We start from the raw sequence: 19,303 nt of genomic DNA on the forward strand, positions 1-19,303 counted from the left end.
AGAGGAAAATTGCCCTGTTCTGGATTAAAGGGGGTGAGTGGGTTAAGAGCAGAGTATTATTGGGTGGTAAGAGAGGCAGCAGAAGTGGGATAAAAAACGAGAGAGAAGGAGGAGGGTTTGGTACACGTTGGCATTTTGATAGCACACCTAATTCTGGCCAGACTAAACCCTCAGCCTGCTTTGGCTGCAGTGAGATGAGGGGTTTGCAGCCTATTTTACAAACCCCAAATGTATTTTGATAAAAAGTGCCACAGCAATGAAAGGAATCAATACAGCAGTGCCTCTGTGTGTGTGTTTTATATTAAGACTTAGTTGATGACTTCTCATCATTTGAAAGAAATGTTCAGCCTCAGTGCTTGAAATTATCCAGCTGCAGCATTTTCTACTCAATCCAATCTCCAGTTAATTTGATCCTTCATTTATCTTGAACAAAGCCTCCTAATAAAAACATTTGTATTACAAATGATACACTTGATCAATGGGATTGCTTTAGGCAAGTATTTGATAATTTGAACACTAGCTATAAAAAGTTCTCATTTAATCAATGTGGCTGGCCAAAATTTGGTGGGAGAGAAAGCCCCAAACCTGCACATGACTGAACAGCCAGACTATAATTACATATCAGGTTATTTAGATGTTTTTACCAACATTATTGTTAGAATTGGCCAGTATAATTGGTGTGATATTAGCCTTAATTATTTTTGGTAACACAATTAATTATTTAGTTCACTCAAAATGACAAGAATGGAATGAATCAAAATAAGGAGCTGGCTGGGCTAGGAACTATTAATTTTCTTTCAATCCCATGATTCCTTCAGTCAAATCAATGAGATAAATAGTCAGATGGAAAAAGCCAATGGGCATTTCCATTGAACAGGAAGAGCATCCAGGTCCCAGGCAGGTGAGGAGATGATACTGGGCCCTTCACAGGGGCTGGGAAGTTTCCCTTGGCATCATTCAGGTCTGAGATGATGTTTTTTCAAACCTACAAGATCCTCAAGGTCACAGGCTGCTCTGCTGTGGTGGTGTGTTCCCCCCAAGGCTTGTGTCCAAAGTAGGGAACGTTATCCCTTGGCAGCAAAAGTGAATTTCTGCTTTATTGCATCTGTTGCTATCCTTGGATGCTTTGAGAAAAAATCATGTTCCTTGGAATGTTATCCTGTGTTTATTTTCATTAACAGTGGTATTAATCAACATTTTCCTCTGTTCTCCACACATGGCTCAGGGATGCCTTTGGAAAGCAAAGACAAATTCCAGGTCAGGGTTCCTGTTGTTGGACATTATTATATGTGGGAAGTGAAATTATTCCTCTTCTTGCTCAGATTTGTGCAGGAACACTGAAAAACTCCTCACAGCTCCCCCATCCCTCCTGCATCTTGGCAGAGGAGCTTTATTTTGACACAACCATCAGCAGGTAGATAATGAAAAAAGTTCAGAAGGGCTAAAAAACATCCACAGTGTACATCAGAATATTTCACTTTGTTTCTTCAACCCTTTTAAATCAGCATTTTTAGGACTTCATTTAAAGTGGGAGACAGGAAGCAGCGCAGTGAGGACTCTCTGCTGTCACATCATGCACGGAGTTGTACGACACAACAGCCCCAAATCTCTTCCAATCCATCACTTATTTCCCTCTAGAAACCTTTTCCTTTTTTTTTTTTCTTTTCCTCCTTTCTGGATTGTCTTTGACTGTTATTTATTTTTATTTTGGTTAGTTGACTTCAAGGGACATTTCTCCTGGCTGGATAAAGATGTTTTACAAACAAATGCAGGGGAACATTTCTGATGAGGCTGCGGAGGCAGCCGGGTCCCCGTGGGCAGGTGAAGTTTTGTGTCACTCATCTCTGCTCCATCAGGGAGCAGCACTTGTCACAGCTGCTCCGCCAACAGCGGCAGGGACCAAAGTGAGAGGAATTAAAGGGCTGCTCGAGGTTCTGTGGGGCTCTAAGGGCTCCCCTGGGGAGGATAAAAAAGAATCAGAAAAGGTTTTATTGACGTGGGTATGTTGCCTGTGCTTTGATACACACGCAGAGAGTAATTGTCAGTGTGGGGAGGAGGGTTCTCCACAGCTGAAACTATCATTTATACCCTGTGGAGAGTTAAAAAACTCTCAGTGTACAACACGGGTAGGCACGAGGGCCCAAGGCCCAAACAAGGGGTACTAAACAGGCAGCAAGGATTTATAAAGCAGCAATAGATAACATTGCTCCATTTCAAAGAGCTCCACGGCTCCTGCAGCACCCCAAGACACCGAGAGGGAAAGACATCAGCAAAACGTGTGCTGAAAAAAAAAACAACACCACTGGGCAAATCTGCAGCTGCCAGGGGAGAGGCAAACACAGCAAAGCATCAGCTCAGCATCTGGAGGGGAGAGCATCTGCTGAGAGACACCTCGACGCTTACTTGGAGTGAGAAATCATCACTCTGGCTGCAATTCTTCACGAGCCAGACGCACCGAGTGAATGGAATCCACACAAATGAGGTCGTTAGCATAACCGAATACGCTCTTCATTCCTTCAAGAATGAAAAATATGAGTAATTCCCTGGCACAGCCCAATTACAGCCTGCCAGCACTAGCACATGGGTTATATCTATTATGAAATAATAAGATAACATTAATAAGATTCCCAGAAAGGACATTAGACTCCTAATCTCACTACTGTGTACAACTGGTCTAACTATTCAGGCTGTCTCCAGCCTGCATGGCTCTACACTCTCCAGGTCTTTCTTGTCATTTTCACTGGGAAAAGTTCAGGTCTAGCAGCCTTTAAGCTGAGTGGGAAGCAGGGCGAGCTCTCTGGGAGTGCTGAGAAACACTGGGTAGCTGCTCTCTTTTCAGGAGTTTCAGTAGCAGCCATAAACTCGAGAGCTACAGCAAACAATCACACCACCGTGAAATGCCCCTGTAGACAGAGCCGTGCTGGCAGCTGTACTTTGGATCGTTAACCTGAGTGCTTCACACACGTGCTGGCAGAGCTTCCGATAGCACCTGGATAATCTCCTTTTTTCCGTCCATTTCCCTGTGTCCCGAGGCTCCCGACCCTGCATGCACACACAGCGCCCAGAGCTGTTTCATGGGTGTATCAGCACAGGCAAGAAACTGGGTTTCATCTTTCAGATGAGCATCACCTTCCTGAGACACCCACAGCTAAGCTTTAAAGAGGAAAAAAATGGACAATGAGACATACAGAGAGTTGAGCATAACAACACACATTGCTCAGAATCCTGCTAAGGCAGGAGGCAGCCGAGATTTCCATCACTGTAATTCAGCAAGATGCATCTCAGGCTCTCGCAAGGAGCCTCCAGCTCCCCAGGACCAAGGACGCGTCAATAGCAGCAGTCAGACCCCGCGAGTTTGGCAGGTGGCTAAATTGGCTCCACAGCCTCGCTGGCCCTGCTCGGGGAAGGAGAGACGCCGAGTCTCAGCACAGAGGGCTCTAATGAGGATTAATAAGGCGTGTGAAGACGCTCTGTAATTGTCCATCCGGCTGTTTCCTTTGCACCTTATGCTGTCGTTTATGCTCGTGCAAAGTGGTTGTAAAACGCCCCAGGTCTGATTCGATAGAACTCTGCAGATTCCTCGCACAGGTGTAAATTGCTCTGTGAGATTCAGGGCACTGTCTAAATGCAAACTAATCTGATCATCTCTGTTTCCTCTTTTTTTTTTTTTTTTCCCCTCTGTTCTGTAAACTCCTCTGCAGCCAATTGAACATTTTAGTGCCTAATAAACTACAAAATACCTGATATTTCGTGCATGAACTTATGTCCCAGAAATAGAATTCTCAGCGCTGGCCTCAAGGAGAGCTGGAGCTGCATCAAGATGCCAAGAGTGGACCAACAGCACGGCAGTCCTGTGTGCTGGTTGCTGCCCACAGCTGTGGAACATTCACATCATAAACCTCAGGGGTTGGTGCACAGTGACAGCGAGCCTGAACCCTGGAGAAACCATGAAAAATGAGCTAACGACATAATTTGGGAAGGAACGGGCAAAAAGCAATGCCTGACCTTGTTCAGACATAGGAAAAAACAACTGCAGAACGACAGCAGCTGTAAAATGAGCCTGAACTAAACTGTATGAGCTGGTATTGCAGGGAATAACCCTTAAGAGGTGGAAGGCTTTGATGGACGCACTCCTACAGGTAGCTTCAATCCCTGGCAGCTGCAAGGCTTTGGTAATGAATGTCAGACTGCTGGGCAGCTGTGAGGGGAATAAACAGCTATTTGCCTTCAGTGGAAGTAGCATCAGTTTGACATATGACATTCAAATGATACGAGCTTTAAAAGTGTGGTTAAACGACTGCTGTTTGACTTGGAACCTCGGGCCCGCCGAAGCGGCAGCGCCGCCGTTTACCTTGGCTCTGTGGGGGATTGAATCACTGAGCTTAAAGATGAAAGATCAAAGCGTTTCTGCAAATCCAGCCCGCAGTATGTCGTGTGTCCAGCTGCTGGAGAACGTGTGCTGCAGTGATGAGAGGGGTGAGATGGATCCTCCCCCTGCTGCGGCCTTTGGCTCTGGTGATGGCTGCTGTGGGCACACGTGGGGCTGAGGAGACACAAGATGGGGGATGAAATCTGGGGAATGGGGTGAGAAAAAGGGTTATCCCCACCTGGTCCTTCACACAGCGCCTCCTTCTCCTGCCATCTTCCTCCTTCTCCACTTTGGTGGGTTCCTCTTCAAGGCTCTTTGCATTTTGCCTTGCAGGACACCAGCCCACCCTGCACCATCTCCTGCTCGATTTAGAGAAAAAGAGCTGCCAAAATTTACCTGTCTGTTTTAGGAGCCCTTCTTAGGCCCTTGTTACATCAGCCTGTCAGCTAACTGCCAGCACTCAGAGCCCTTTGATAACCTACCTGCTGAAGTGCTTTGGTTTGCAATCTTCACACTGAAACAAGAGCTCAGGACCAAAGTTGCTGGAGGAAAAAATCACTGCTTCCTGACCTTTGGGCAGACTCTGTGGGCTGATTATCTCATCGATTTTAACCAAATTGAGCATTCAATGCGGGTGTCTGGAGGCCTGTCTCTCCTCAGCAGCGGGTACAGTACAGCACCAGCAGCAATAATACAGACAACCTCTATGCAAGCCAGGGGCAGGGGCAGGAGAGCTCCAGGTTTCTTGTAAATTGTGGCAGGCATGATTAGTCCACCTGAGCCTGGCCCTGGGAGCACTGGGGCACACAGGGAGCCCACAGTGAGAGCACTGCAGAGAGAGAGCACCCTGTGAAGTGCAAATGGCTGCTCTGCCTTGGAAGGAGCCAAAATAACTGAAGCAGAAATGAGTGGGACCAGATTGGAGTGATGCCACTCGGGGGACTGTCCTTCCAGAAGGATCTGTGCTGAGCTGAAGCCTGTTTGCTCTGGGAAGCAGTGCTCTGCTGCAGGAGGGGATATGCAGAGCAGAGGAGCTCACACTGAGGGCCCCACGGTCATCCTGGATGGTTTTTAGGGGGAGTGGAGGACTTCAAGTTGTCAGCAGCTGGAGTATATTAGGGGAGCTCCTGAAGCACTTCTGCTGCAGTGCCCTCCAAAAGGAAACCCATTTACTCACTCTGGGACCTCACTGGAATCTGAATCAAAGCATAAGGTGGACACATATCAAATATCACTATTGCCTAAGTGGAAATCATTAAAAAAATTATAGGTGCAGGTAAACTGAGGCAAAGGGCGGTGGAAGAGCACAGCTCCATTTCCCCTGGACATGGGGGAGTGGTTACCTCTGGAAATCAGACCAGAAAGGGCTGACACCAAACATCTCCCAGACAGCTGCTCAGTCTGGAATAAACCCAAGAAACAGCATCTCAGGTACTGAACCTGCTGGAGAATTCAACATCCAAGCATTTCCCCACTGCAAGATCTCACCCAAACCACTCCTAAAAGCCAAATCTGTTGGCAAACCTCCCTCTAGGACACTTGGGAACACATACAGATGTGTGCTTCCTGCTCTTAAGCACAAAATTCAGCAAAACAAAGATGAGATGTGGCAGAACTCCAGTTTTGTCCCTTGGCAGAACCCCACCAGGCGCTGGGGGATGAGGCAGTGCTGTGTCCATCTCTCTGCAGGTACAGCAGCGTTCCCAGCCCAGCTCTGCTCCCCCACTCCCTTGGCACAGGGTGCAGCAGATGAAGATGCCTTTGAAGAGACATGAGAGGGGCTGAAACCCTTTGACACCTCCAAGTGAACTGCATATTTCCAAAATGTTAAGCAGCTTTGTGAGAGAGATTATCCTGAAGGATGTTATCTCGTACTGTTGACATTTCTATGTGAGTGATTAATTTCATCATGGGCATGGGGTGAGGAGGCAAAACCCTTTTCTCAGTGCCACTGGGCAAGCTCTGGCCTTTGCCCCAGCAAGGCCATTAATTCATCCCTCTGACACTGCAGGTGACTTTGTCACCCTCATCTTCTTGGCCACTTCTCAAGACAGAGGATTTTCCATGCCCCTTGTTATGAACCATTGTGATGGTACAGGCACTTTTCAGCTGTTTGTCCTCCAGGGGTCTGACTGCTTGTACATTTAGCCCATGTGCTGTGACAAACACCCTGCCTTGACTTTGGAAAAGTGGACAGCAACAGCTGAAAACAAAGATGGATTGTCACTTTTGGACATTGGTGGCAGAAGGGAATTGCAGTGCTGCAGGTGAGGAGGGCAGAAGGGCAAGCCATGGCTGCCTGAGCTGCTGAGAATTTTCTAACCCTCTCACCCAGCTCATTGATGACTCTCTAGAGAAGCAGCCTCACTCCTCCCCTACCCTTCCAGTCAAGGGTGTCTTTCACTGGGGAATTTAATTTGCTGCAGAAAGGTTATTATATCCCTTCTGAGGTTTTCTACTCAATCCCTAAAAACTACAGAAAGTAAGTAGTATATATAGTAACATATGTATAATCTATCTACCTCTATAAAAAAGAATATAAAAGAAATATAAAAACTGCTATGTAGTGAATAAAATTCCTTTTGCAATAGGAATCACTTCACACCCTCAATGACTCTGCTCAGCTGTTCCTTTTGGGCTGTTGTACCTTCAGCTCTGCACCTCCAGGAGCAGCTCCTAGGATTTATGGTACCCACAGGGATTCATCCAGGATAAAAAGAGTTTTCATCACCTGGCCAAAGGCTTGTGAGATCTACAGATGGAGTCACTTGTAAGGAGAAAGCACAGCAGCAGAGACTGGCATCAGCTGGTCACAGAAGAGGCAAATGAACTTTTTATTGCAGTTAGCATTCCTACAGCAGTTTTTGGAGGAATAATATGGAATTCTAAACTGTACAAAAATTACAAAGTTTGGCAAGATTTTGAAGCTTTAAATAGGCAAAGGCACCTTTCTTCAAGACAGGATTGCCCAGGACATCTGAAGGCTCTCAGTGCTGCATCTTGCATAATTATTAATTTAGTTAAGTTGGTCTTACAGTAGCATAATATAAATCAGACTAAAAGGTGTCATGATAACAATATGGATGGTGCCTGTGTTGACAATCCCTCCCATGGCAGGTGGCTGCATGCCCATGATAAAATAAGCAAACAATCAGGAAACACATGTGGGACACTTCTCTCCCATTCTGCGAATCTCCAGTCCTTAGGGGTAACTGCTTCTCTCTGGGCTCCTCCAGTTAACCCATCTGCACTTGGAATCACACAAAAGCCATCTAAAATCATACCAAAATCGAAATAAATCAGCATCAAAAAATCTGCTGCAGGCATTCAGTCCTGTAAGGACGTGACCATTTTAACACTTGTCAGGGTCATAGCACAGAGCTGAGGAAACGCCCTGGACAGCTCTGCATCCCCAGGAGAATAAAAGCAGGAGACACAGAGAATCACCCAGCAGGCAGAGGGAACGGGAGCAATGGCAGCATTACTTAACTATGTGCAATTTGCTCTCCACATCTTGATTTAAATTACACTGCCAGAAGAGACTGACAGTGTCTGGAATCAAATTGCTTAGAAAAGTGCCTCTTCAGAGAGAGAGAAAAAAATGCCCAAATAACTGGAGTGCAAATGGTCTTGCAAAATGCCTATTGTGACTGGGGACAGCAGAACCTGGGGCTCATGTTCATTAGAATAATGCTCATGTAATTGTGCTGGGCCAAACCCCCATGAAATGGGGGGGGCTGCCCCCCTGACACTCCTGCAGTGCACACATTAACCTGGTCTCTTCTCAAGAGCTGGAAGAGGCACCATTAAATAAAAGTCTCTTGCTCTGCTCCTGCTTCCTTCACTTCTTCAGGTCAGCCTGGGCTCTGGGGACCATCTTCAGGACAATGGGCTTCTTTGGCTGCCTGAAACCTTTCGAGTCCAGGACCAGTGGGATCTTGAGCAGGAGGGAAAAACAACAAAACAGCCACATCAGCTGGGAGAAAGGACAGACAGGACAACAGGAGCCCTACAGCTCACACACATCCCAGCTACCACTTGTTTTCAATGCATTTCCCAGCTCACAGGTGTACTCACAGCAGGACCATCACCATTGCTCATGCAAAGTGGCCACCAGCAGATGTTTAACAGTCCTCAGCTCTTGGACAGACTGGTTGGTGAGCTCTGGCTTTCACGTGGTACAAAGAGCTCAGTGCACTGATCAACAGGCTGCACGTGGAGGGAAGAGCAGCCAAACCCCAGCCAGGGTGCTGCAGCTAAATGGGGGCATGCAGTGCTGTTTTGTTTAATGCACAAGTATGTCAGTACTAAGGGCAGCTAGATCATAATGGGAGCTGGAGGAGAAATAAGTTCTCCAGGAAGAGCAAAACTAAAATTGCTGCTCAGACCATATAGCAAAGCAAAAGCATCCTCAACACTAAAGGTTTCCATGGGGTAGGCTGGGAATCTCATTAGAAACAACGTTTAAAGCTGGTGTTGGAGGAATCATCTTGCAAGGGAGGGAAGGGTGTTTTAAGTCTCCCCCACCAATGGGCGCTGCTCATATCCCAGCTCCCTCTCTCCCCACCAGGACAAGGGTGACACACCCCCAGCCCAACAGGCCACATTCACCCCCCATATCCCAGTAAGCTTTGTTTCAGGAAATTAAAGCAATATGGCTTGGAGCCCAACGTGCCATCAGTGGAGCAGTGAGAGGAGGCTGCAGCTTCCATACACATGTTCCAAAGGGATGCTCCAGCATGAAATTTTCCCTCCCACTCTGATGCACATGACACCTTCTGTAGAAAAAAGGGCTGAAAGAGCCCCATAAACCTATGGGCACCAATAATGCAATACATATTTAACTTGTCTCCTTTTAATTAAAGGCAGTTATAAAAAGAATCAATTTTATGGATTGCAGAGGACTAGAAAAATGTCATTAGACTTGGGGGAGGGTGGATAGGTCACTGCATTGTTAATGGACTATTACAGTCTTTCACCTCCAGGTTACCAGTTGAGCTGCAATCTGAATCTGCAGAGATTCCAGTTGAGCACCCGTGCCAAGTAATAATTTAATAAGGACTTTTCTGTTTCTTACAACAAATGTCCTTTGAGTGACTTGTTGCCCCCTCTGCTCTGATTTCCCAAGCTCTCCTCACCAACAGAATGTAATAATGGCCCAGCCTTTTGCAGCAGTGAGTGCAGGGAGCTGGGTCAGGCTGGAAACACCGTGGTGCTGCCTGCCTGAGGCACAGGAGCTGCTGTGCTCTCAGCAGGGCTGGACTGACACATCATTTCCAACAGCTCCTGCATTTATTTTATGTCAAACACTCCCACCCTGCAAGGCCCATCCCACCAGTACTGTATGCAGCATTCACTGGGATCCTGGGCAAACCAAATCCTGGTGGGATCCTGCATAGCCCCAAAGAGGGAGAGGGTCACCAATTCAAACTTAACCCATTTTGTGCTTGCTTGAAAATTGCTACCCTTTAGGGACTTCCCTGGGTCATAAGAGATGAATTTTGGTGTCTTGGGATGTCCCACAGAGAATAGCCATGTTTGTGTTGCAAAACACAACTTTGGCACAGGCTGGGGGATATTCTCTTCCTGCTCTCTGGAGCAGGGTCTTCCTAAGCTGGGTCAAACAGACCAACAATGCACTGTGGGGGAGAGGGCACCCCACAATTTAGGTATACCCAAAGATAGGCACAGGACTTCAGGGATTTCAGCCACTAACATTAAATATGCTTCTGTACAGACTTTAAAAGAAAAGCATAAGTAACTTGTGGTGAACCCCTTACAATTAACTGAGAAGATTTAAACAGTTATTCCCATGTAACAGTAGGACCATCTCAGAGGGAGTAAGGGGCAGATAATGAGAGACATCACCCCACATCCTCACCGGTGTGTCTTTGCAGGGTCTGAATGAGAAGTTCTGCAACAGGACAACCACAGCCACTTTCACAACAAGATGAGCAAACCTCATCCCAATGCAGTTCCTGGGGCCAGCCCCAAATGGCAGGAAGGTGTAGGGGTCAATACCCTCTTTGTTCTCTATACTGAACCTGATTATAACAAAAAAAAGAACAAGTTAGCAAGAGCCACTCTGTTGCAGGATGTGTTAGCTTCCAAATCTGTAGTAATGAGGGGTCTGGGAAGGAAAAGCTTTTTGTGTTTCTGTGCATATTAGAACCCAAGTCCCTTATTTCTGTCTCAATAGATATGTTATGCCTCTGCTTTCATCCCAGTGCTCAGACTTGGTTGTGCAAATCCAGGTGCATTGGCTGTCCTGGGAATACCTGAAATACGCTAATGGATTTCATAACTGCTCTTTTCTCAGAACTCCCTCTCAGCTCCAAAACTGAACCCAGATTTCAAACCCTAAACCACACAGGTCTACAGCTCCACAGCTTCCCTGTAGATCAAAGGACTGAGCAAACACAAAGATGGAATTCTCCCCCTGCGTGACTAAAGGCAAGGCTGCTTTTGAGACATGCCAGTCCAATTCCTTCCCTCATCATGAAAAACAGGGAAGAACAATCAGCTTCACAGAGAAATTTGCCACTGAGCATTTTCAGTAATACTTCTTAGTGATCAGTTGGTTTTCATGTCAGAAAGCTTTTCATTCCCAGTGCATGAGGTACAAACCTCAGCTATGCTAAGTCAGAAGTGAAGTATCTCACTACTGAGACACCAGCATATCCCTCTGATGAACTGCCAGCAAGGCAAGTGAGCCCTAAAGAGCTCCTGTCCAGCTACCCATGCCAAGTTTGACAACTGGAAATAAGGATGTGGCTACTGGAGCAACTGGTGTAGCCTGGCCCATTGCCAGAGCACTTGTATTTGGGTGTTTCCTTCTGAATCCAACACAAGGTGACCACAGGCTTCACAGGTGCTTCTGCCTGATACCTGATACTGCCATGTTTTGTTTTAAAGGTCACCACGTCCCCACACCAGGATTAGTTTTCAGGGGTATTTCAGCTCTTGGTGCAAGGGCAGAGGTCTGGTCCTGCCCTCTAGACCAAGCATCAGTGTCTTGGTGGCCACCTGAAGATTACCAGGTTCATGGTGTCCCAGGTCTGCCTTGGGCTATTGCATCATTTTGTAGGGTCTGACAGAGCTCCTAAGCAAAGATTGCTTCAGAACTTGAGTAAAAAATTAAGTTTTATTTCCTACCCATCTTTGCCCTTCCACTGCTGATTTGCAGGGCATTGTGCCAGTCACCCAATGGCTCTTGCTTTAATATCTGGCCATAAACCCCTCAGTGTTACAGCTGCTGGGAGCTGCTCTCACTGTTGCTCCCTTCAATGCAGTTAATTAAATTCCATGCACAGTTTATGGATGTAGATCATAAAACTCCCCTCACGGTAATGCTGGGACTAGATGTCAGACAATGATAAATGCCTAATTTAAATGTTATAATCATGCATTCCCCACTTTTGTTGCCATTCCCACTCCCAGGGCTGAGGTTGAGCATGCAGCTATTCCCCCCTGTGGCCCTCACCTCTCAGGCCTGAACTCATTTGGCTCTGGCCAGTACTGCGGGTCCCGGTGCAGCACGAAGGCTGGGATCATGACCACCATTCCCTCTGGAATAGTCACTCCACTGAGCTCCACTGTCTTCTTGCAGACCCTCTCGATCCGGCCCCCGGCGGGGTAGAGCCGGATGGATTCGTTCACCACCATATCCAAGTACTCCATCTGGGTGATGGCGGTGTACGTGGGAGCGGCCTGCGAGAGGAACAGGAGGACTGAGAACACAGCACAGCAACTGCCATCCCTACAGCCCCCCAGGGCTTCCAGGGAAGGGGAATCTCAGTGCCAGCACCTCTGCCACTCTGTTTCCAGCCTGGGTTTGCAAGGCAGGTGGGAACAAGCCCACCCTCCTTTACCTTGTTGGGCAAGTGTGCATCGACCTCGTCCTGGAGTCGCTGCTGCACGTCAGGGTGGGTGGCCAGGTTGTAGGCTATGTAGCTGAGGGTGGAGCTGGTGGTCTCATAACCAGCAAAGACAAAGATAAGAGCCTGGGCCAGAATCTCCTCATCACTTAATGCTGAAAAAAGGCATAGAAGCACATACAAGAAGCTGAAAATTACAGTAATTAACCCTTGGGCATTCAGGATCCCAGTCATCAGTCTAGGTAATGCTACTCCTAGCTACACAACAGTTGGTAAAGGAAGCATCCAGCTTACCCTCTGGTACCACAGAGGGGTGCAGTGTGTCCTACAAATACCCTGTCCTGGCACCTCAAAAGTTTAAAAGCATCCTGCCTTGAGTTGACAGACCAGGACTATGCCTTGGCTGAGCCTTTATCTTCTTACAGTTTACCTAGGATGGGGAACAGAGGTGAGCTCAGAGGTGAGCCAGGTACACACAGCATATGTGCTTTGTGTGCTTTTTGATATACAGCCAACATTGCTGGCCTTCAGAGACAACAAAGTAAGAAATGGAGGTAAGGAGATACTCTTTGTTCTTTGTTGCACAAACACATCTCAGAAGTTATCCCAGGAAATGAGATACAATAAAAATGTGGCTGACCTGTGATAAACATCATTATGGCCCCACTACTAAGACCCCGAATCTTTCATGGGATTAATGACTAAAATCCTCTCCCTACTTCCCTTTAAAATGGGTAAGGAGCTACTGCTTTCTGCTGAGAGGAAGACACATCTCAAGACATACTTTTGTCCAAGTTGGTCTCAGCAGACTTGGAGCCATCGTGTGAGTTCTGCGATTCAATCATGAGTTGCAGGAAATCCACTCAATCCTGGGGAGAAACAGAGGCAGAGAAGATGTGGGTGGGGAGAAGGCAAACCTTGTCCAGCACAAGTCCTTGCTGAGACACCTGCTCCACTCACAGCTCATGGCTTCAGTACATGATGAAGGCTGGACTACAGACCCTTCAGGAACACAAATACTTTCTCCACTTGGACCCCCAGGCAGGGTGTGGTTCTGGCCTTTCTCAGGTTTGGTGAGCTTGGAGAGCAGGTGACACAACACAGCTTCTGAAGATGCCACCACATACCTCCTGCACTCAGGACTTTTCCTGAAGAGAAGAGGCCACCAAGGCTGGACTCACCATGCTGCTGCCCTTCTCCCGTTCCTTCTTCATTTTTGTGAAGACATTCTTGAAGAAGTCCATGACATCTGAGGGTAACAGAGTCACCTTCATCTTTTCCAGCACAGGGGTAAGAAAGGGGAACAACACTAAAAGGAAAGAAGAGACCAACACACTTGAGCTAAAAGGGGCCCTGGGAAAATCCAAACTGGCCCAAAGCATAGAAAGGAGCAGTACATCTGGACCCTGACCCTTTTTGTTGTCTCCATCTCTTTTTACCTAACCATGGTTGAGATGCAGCAGTGCTTGAGAACCTCCTCCATATGTTACTGTATGACCACAATACCACAATAAGTGCAGCTCTCTTCTAGAACAGCTCTCCACCATCTCTGCAAACAGGGTCTCTCCTCATAGGAGGATGCTGCCAAGATCCGCATGGGCTGTAAAAATCCTGGCTGTGGTTTCCCTGGGGAAATATTTCTGCAGATCTGAGACTGTAAATCTAATCCTGTGAAGTGTTGAGCATCTCCCATATGGCAAAAAGGACTCAAAGCTACTAAGGAAGCTTACAGAAAAATGCAGCACCTTTGACATTGATTCAGGGCTATATGAGATGAGGTTTGTCATACCTAAGAGTAAGAACACAGGACTTAGGAAACTGAATTGGAGAAATTTCTTAATGTTGGTGACAAAGGGGTCATTGGGGTTGTTCATGGAGTCAACATTGACACTGAAAGAAGTGCTGGTCACCACATCCATGCTGTAAGCTCCAAAAATGCTGAATAGAGAAGAAGAGAGAGTGAATGAGATGAACCCAACCACAGCAGTAAATAAGAGCCCATCTAAGAACAATCCTTGTGAGAAGGAATCTCTCTTAATTCACAGTCCTAACATAGTAGGTCTGTCCTGACCTCGCAGTAACCATAATTTTATTTTTGAAGTTCCCCCATTGCATTAATTCCCCCAGCTTTTCCAAGCTTCAAAAACCTAGCTGTAGTTGGAAAGCATTGCAGTCTTGGGTAACAACAACTATATTCTGATTTTCATCTGTAAAAGAGACTGCAAAAATGACATCCAAAAATACTGTATCTTGTGCAGCTTCTAGAAAAACTCTGGGAAATGCTTCCTACCTCAAAATGCATCCCCAGTAAAATGAAATGGGGAAAGGGCACAGCTCTCCCATTTGAGCAGAGCAGAGCACAGCAAGCCCAGTGCTGAGGAACATGCCATGCCCATGACTGCTGTGGAGCTTGCTTCCATAGCTGGCAAGGGATCCATGCTGCAGTGTGGAAAAGGTTCTTCAGAACAGTCCCCTCCCCACACTGAATACAAACCCTTTCCTGTCAGCCCCACACAGTTACTCACTCCTTCGCAGCCACAAACTCATCATTAGCCACCTTCTTCTCAATGTTTTTCACTAATTTTTCACCATAGTGATTAATGATATGGAACATCTGAAATGCAAACCAAAGCAGAAAGCACTGTTGACTCTTTCTCTGTCACCAAACAAGGCTGGGCCACACTGCCATCTGCCACTTGCCACATCTGGCTTGGGGAGGAAGGGCAAACAAGGGGAGGGTCTCATTTCCAGGCCTCAGTCACTGCTTTCTCTCATTTTAACAACCTGTCCAGAGAGGACTGAGCAAGGTTCTCCTTCAAAAATCCACTCATAGCTCCCACTCCAGCTTAGCACCCACTCCAACTGGGATGAACATGGCTCCTGGGCGCATGGAAATGGACAAGCCTGGTGTGTTTATCAGGATGAACATATAGGCCATAGCACCAACAGCCTCAGCTTGCAATGCCTTGTGTGTTGTTTCATCCCCCACTCCCTTCTCCTGACTCCCTTCCCGGGACGCAGCCAGACACTGCATTGCTGAATGGTACCAACAATGCAGGTGCTCATGGATGTGGTCCTGGCAAACAGGGCAGCTTCCTCATTTGAGGGGAAGGTCTGCACTCAGAAACAGCACAGTTCTCCTCCAGCTGTGGATGCAAAGTACCAGTGGCCTGTTCTTTACCTCCTTCAGCTTCCCACTGGTGAAGGTTGGATACAGCACTGTACGAATCCTTTTCCACTGCTCATCTTCAGCCACGTTGAGGGCTGACTCCAGGATCCCGTTCAGCCGAAAGTTCTGCAGAGGGGAATAGGAGACAGGTGAAGGTTTACAGCCCCCTTCCAATGAGACAGAAATGCAAAGAAAAATCTTCCATAGAGTGTTGACTCAGCCCCTGAAGTCATGTCAGCTCCACCTCAAGCAGCAAACAACACAAATGGAAACAAAAGTCTAAGAATCACAAATGACATCAGCCCCTAGGGCACATCCAGGCTGATGGCCCAGTGTCCCAGCCAGAGTGGCCCCTACACCTCCCTAGCAGAGTTTTCATGTTGGTACCATCAATAAACTGGGGCACATCAGAGAGCAAGTACTTGCTGAAGGGCTCATAGGAAAACAGAAACCAAGAAGAAACTCCTTTCTTGCTGCATGTGCTCTGTACTGAAAAGCAAAGCACAGGACTAGGTACCTACCCGGCGATTAGTAAAAATGCTGTAGCACTCTTTCACCAGGATGTTTTTGATGAGGATGGGGTCCAAAACAGCCAGCACAGGCTGCCTGCCATCATAAAACCTAAGCCAATAGAAACTCACAGTCAGTCATCCTTCAGGGTCAGTTGGAGCAAAAGCAGCCTGCTCTGTCCATGGCCAGAGGCACGGCACAAAGGGTTTGGGCCCTCTGACAAAACAGCTGGAAGGATGAGGCTGAAACTTGCTTATTATGTACTGAAAGAGGAGAAAGGGAATGACAGTGACAAACATGGGCAACATGAACATTTCTAGCAATTGTCAGTGGTACTGAAGAGTTGCCAAAGCTGTGTGGGTTTAGATAAAAGGCAGCTTTTTGCCACGATGTTGATCCCCTGCACTTGGGCTGTCTGAGCTGTTTTCACTACTGATGGCTGGAGACAAGAAATCCAGACCAAACAATCTACCTGGGGAGGAAAGAGATTTCCTGCCTGGCCTACAAGGCACTGAGAGGTGAAAACCTCATCTGTCTCCTCCATTTTCCAATCAACAGAGATAGAAAAACTTAAAAGTTGTGGTGTGGGCTAAAGGGCAGGGAGCCCTGGGCCACAGCTGAGGGAAGCTGCCATCTTCAAGAAGCTTGTGATCATTTAATCTTTTGAAAAAATGCACCAGGTTTCATGAAGCCTCCCAGGATTTTTTTTGCAGAGCAATTTTTTTTTTGGTTTGAGAGGTTCTCAGTGGAAGCATGATAAGAGGCCTCTGCATAAAACAAGCACTGTGCAGGGAGTAGGGAGGCAGGTTGAAAGGTAGCTTGTGCCCCAGCTCTGGGAGAAGCAGGGAGCAAGATGAAAAACACTGTGGCAGCCTGCAGCTTGCTTTCTGCTCCAGACACAGAAGAGCAGCTTCAAAGGCAGGAGGCTCAGTTTGACACCAAGCACTGGAGGTGATTTCCAAAGCTTATGCAAAGAAATGACCCCATAAACTGGCCATCACCATCCCAGCCCCACACCACACTGAAATCCCAGCAGGAGAAAGCCTTGGAGAGATGGGTGGAGACTTTCCCAGTGCTAAACCTTGATTATCTCACACTGTCACTGCTGGAATTACAGTACTGAGGAATATAACATCAATGTAACTTTTTCCATTCTACTCTGGGGCTGTGGAGCACCCCAAACTGGCAGTTTTGTTCTGTAGAAACTCACCCCCAGATTTTTCCATACTTTTCAAAGCATTTCTGATCAAAATTGTGGACTCCCTGGAAAAGAAGAAAGGAGAAATGAACAGTTTGCCAGTGAAAAGTGATCAAAGCAGGCCACAGCTGTTAGCACAGTGCATCCCACAGCCCATTGTACGTGGCAGAGGTTGAGGTTGGGAGGTGCATGGTTCTCTTAAGCATCACGTAGATGCTTAGGGGACATTTGCATTGGAGAGAAAAAAGAGAGCACAGACTGAAAAAATAAAAAGACACTTTCAAGTTCTACCAGCCAACCTGATCTAAAAATGTAATGAAGACAAGGTATGACAGGGTACAAAGTTTTAGTCAGCAGAGTTAGGAGGCAGAACTGGATCCCAGAGTGTCCTTTCACCTTCTCAACAAGTTAGAGCTGCTGCTGTCTCGTCCTTACAAGATCTTCCTTGCAATTACTGAACACAGATTTTTATTTTGTTTCCATTCAGGTTTTAACTGATGTTACATGCAACAATGAAACTTACGAGACACATAGGCTCACCAAACCATTAGTAAGAGGCAACATGAATGATGTGAACCCAGTAAATACAAGTAAAACACCTCTTTTATTGAAGTCAATACACTTATTCTGCATTTGCAATCAGTTACCTGTGGTCAGCTACTGCCTTACTATTTGATGAGGTTTGGTAGCTTGATAATGTTTGAATTCTATTTAAAAATGTATTTGTCTGGCTTAGTCTCAGGCTGGCCCAAAAGTAAGTGATTGGATGAAGCATTTCTGGAGCTAATTCAGCCTCTTCATGTTGGTGATAAAAAGGGCAAAGAAACATGCAGTTCCCAGAAAACAGCAGTCTTAGGAATCTCTCCAATATTTTTTTTTGTTTCCACAGAACTTCAGTTGCTCAAGAGCAGGTAGAAATACAGGGAGAAACAAAAAATTTAAATTACAAAGTAGTTTTAAAATACAGCACATCTCATCCAGGTCAGCCTGAACTTTTATGTTCTCTGTGTGTCCAAAGAGCTCCCTACCAAAACGCATAATTTTCATCTGACTGAATCAAGGACAAAGGAAAGAGATGCCCAAAGAATGGGGAAAACAGCACCAGCCACAAGAAGGATCTAAGACACCACAGAGCAGCAGCTGCTGGTACTCACATGCTGGTACTCCAGGAAAGTTCCCACAAATGGCAGAGGCCGTGGGCCAGGAAAGCCCAGCTTCTTGAAGGTCCGGTAGGGCCATATCCCATAGCTGCCAACAAAGAGCATGTGAGAAGCACTTATGCAATGAAAAGAGAAGATACTTCTTCCTAAGCATAGGAACTGCTCAAATAACTGGTTTCTGTCACTCAGGGAAAGCTGAAATTGTGCACCAGCAGCAGCCCTGCTGAGCATACTCTTTGCAATAAATGCAGGATCACTTGGCGTACGTTCTGGTACGCCTTGTCTGGAAGACAAGGGTTGAAAGGAGCTGCAGCCCAGCCTAAGCAAACCAGTGTACCTGGGCACCTCAGGGCCTCATTTAGTTGCCCAGCTCAGACAGTTGTGGCTCAGGTGACTCAGGAGAGATCTCGGAGAGACTGAGTTCTGAAGCTGAGGCCTGCCCTTGTGTTTGTCTTTGCAAAGACCTCCTGTGATGCTCAGGTGGCCACGCTACAGTGGCACGGCAGGGACATAAATTACCAGAGCAAAATTAAGTTTTTGCCTGTATAGCTCATTACAGCTCCCCTGAGCCACATAAGCCGAAGTTTTGCCAACAGAACTACTTAATCGGGAGGGTTCTGCTAGCAGCAGCTCCGGCATCGCCCTGCACTGCTCCCAGTTGGCACAGCCCAAGGACGCCACGGGCGCTGCTGTCTTTAAACAACCGGAAGTTCCTTCCTGGGAAAAGCTTAAGAAAGTCAAGGATTTCCTTTGATTTCCCTCCCCGGCGAGCCCGGCTCGCTCCTTCCCGCTGGCAGCGGGGCCCCGCAGCCGCCCTGAGCAGCCCTCGCTGTGCCCGGAGGGCAGCGCGGGGGTCCCGCGTGGTTTCAGCGCTAATTCACTCGAACCGCACCGGCACCGGGCTCTTCTGCCCGGTCCTCCAGGGGACCGGCCTCTACTTACAGAGCCACGAGGCACAGGAGGGCGACGAGGAGCAGCCAGGTGACGGGGGAGAGGCTGGGCAGCAGCTGCATGGTGCCC

The 19,303-nt window shown here is 47.2% G+C and overlaps 1 protein-coding gene across 1 annotated transcript; it reads right to left on the minus strand.

Annotated features, from left to right (window-relative positions):
• Positions 1–7,193: 7,193 nt before the first annotated feature.
• LOC102042456 (cytochrome P450 3A12-like) lies at positions 7,194–19,297 on the minus strand. The gene is given in 13 exon segments (XM_014306806.2): positions 7,194–8,306; positions 10,251–10,413; positions 11,853–12,079; positions 12,241–12,401; positions 13,031–13,115; positions 13,428–13,555; positions 14,036–14,184; positions 14,772–14,860; positions 15,428–15,541; positions 15,937–16,036; positions 17,136–17,188; positions 18,278–18,371; positions 19,226–19,297. Coding segments are annotated over 13 exon segments (1,530 nt in total). The 5' UTR covers position 19,297; the 3' UTR covers positions 7,194–8,210.
• Between the last annotated feature and the right edge of the window lie 6 nt (positions 19,298–19,303).

Source organism: Geospiza fortis, unplaced genomic scaffold (genome assembly GCF_000277835.1).
Source record: "Geospiza fortis unplaced genomic scaffold, GeoFor_1.0 scaffold237, whole genome shotgun sequence".
In the NCBI taxonomy this organism is placed as follows: Eukaryota; Metazoa; Chordata; class Aves; order Passeriformes; family Thraupidae; genus Geospiza; species Geospiza fortis.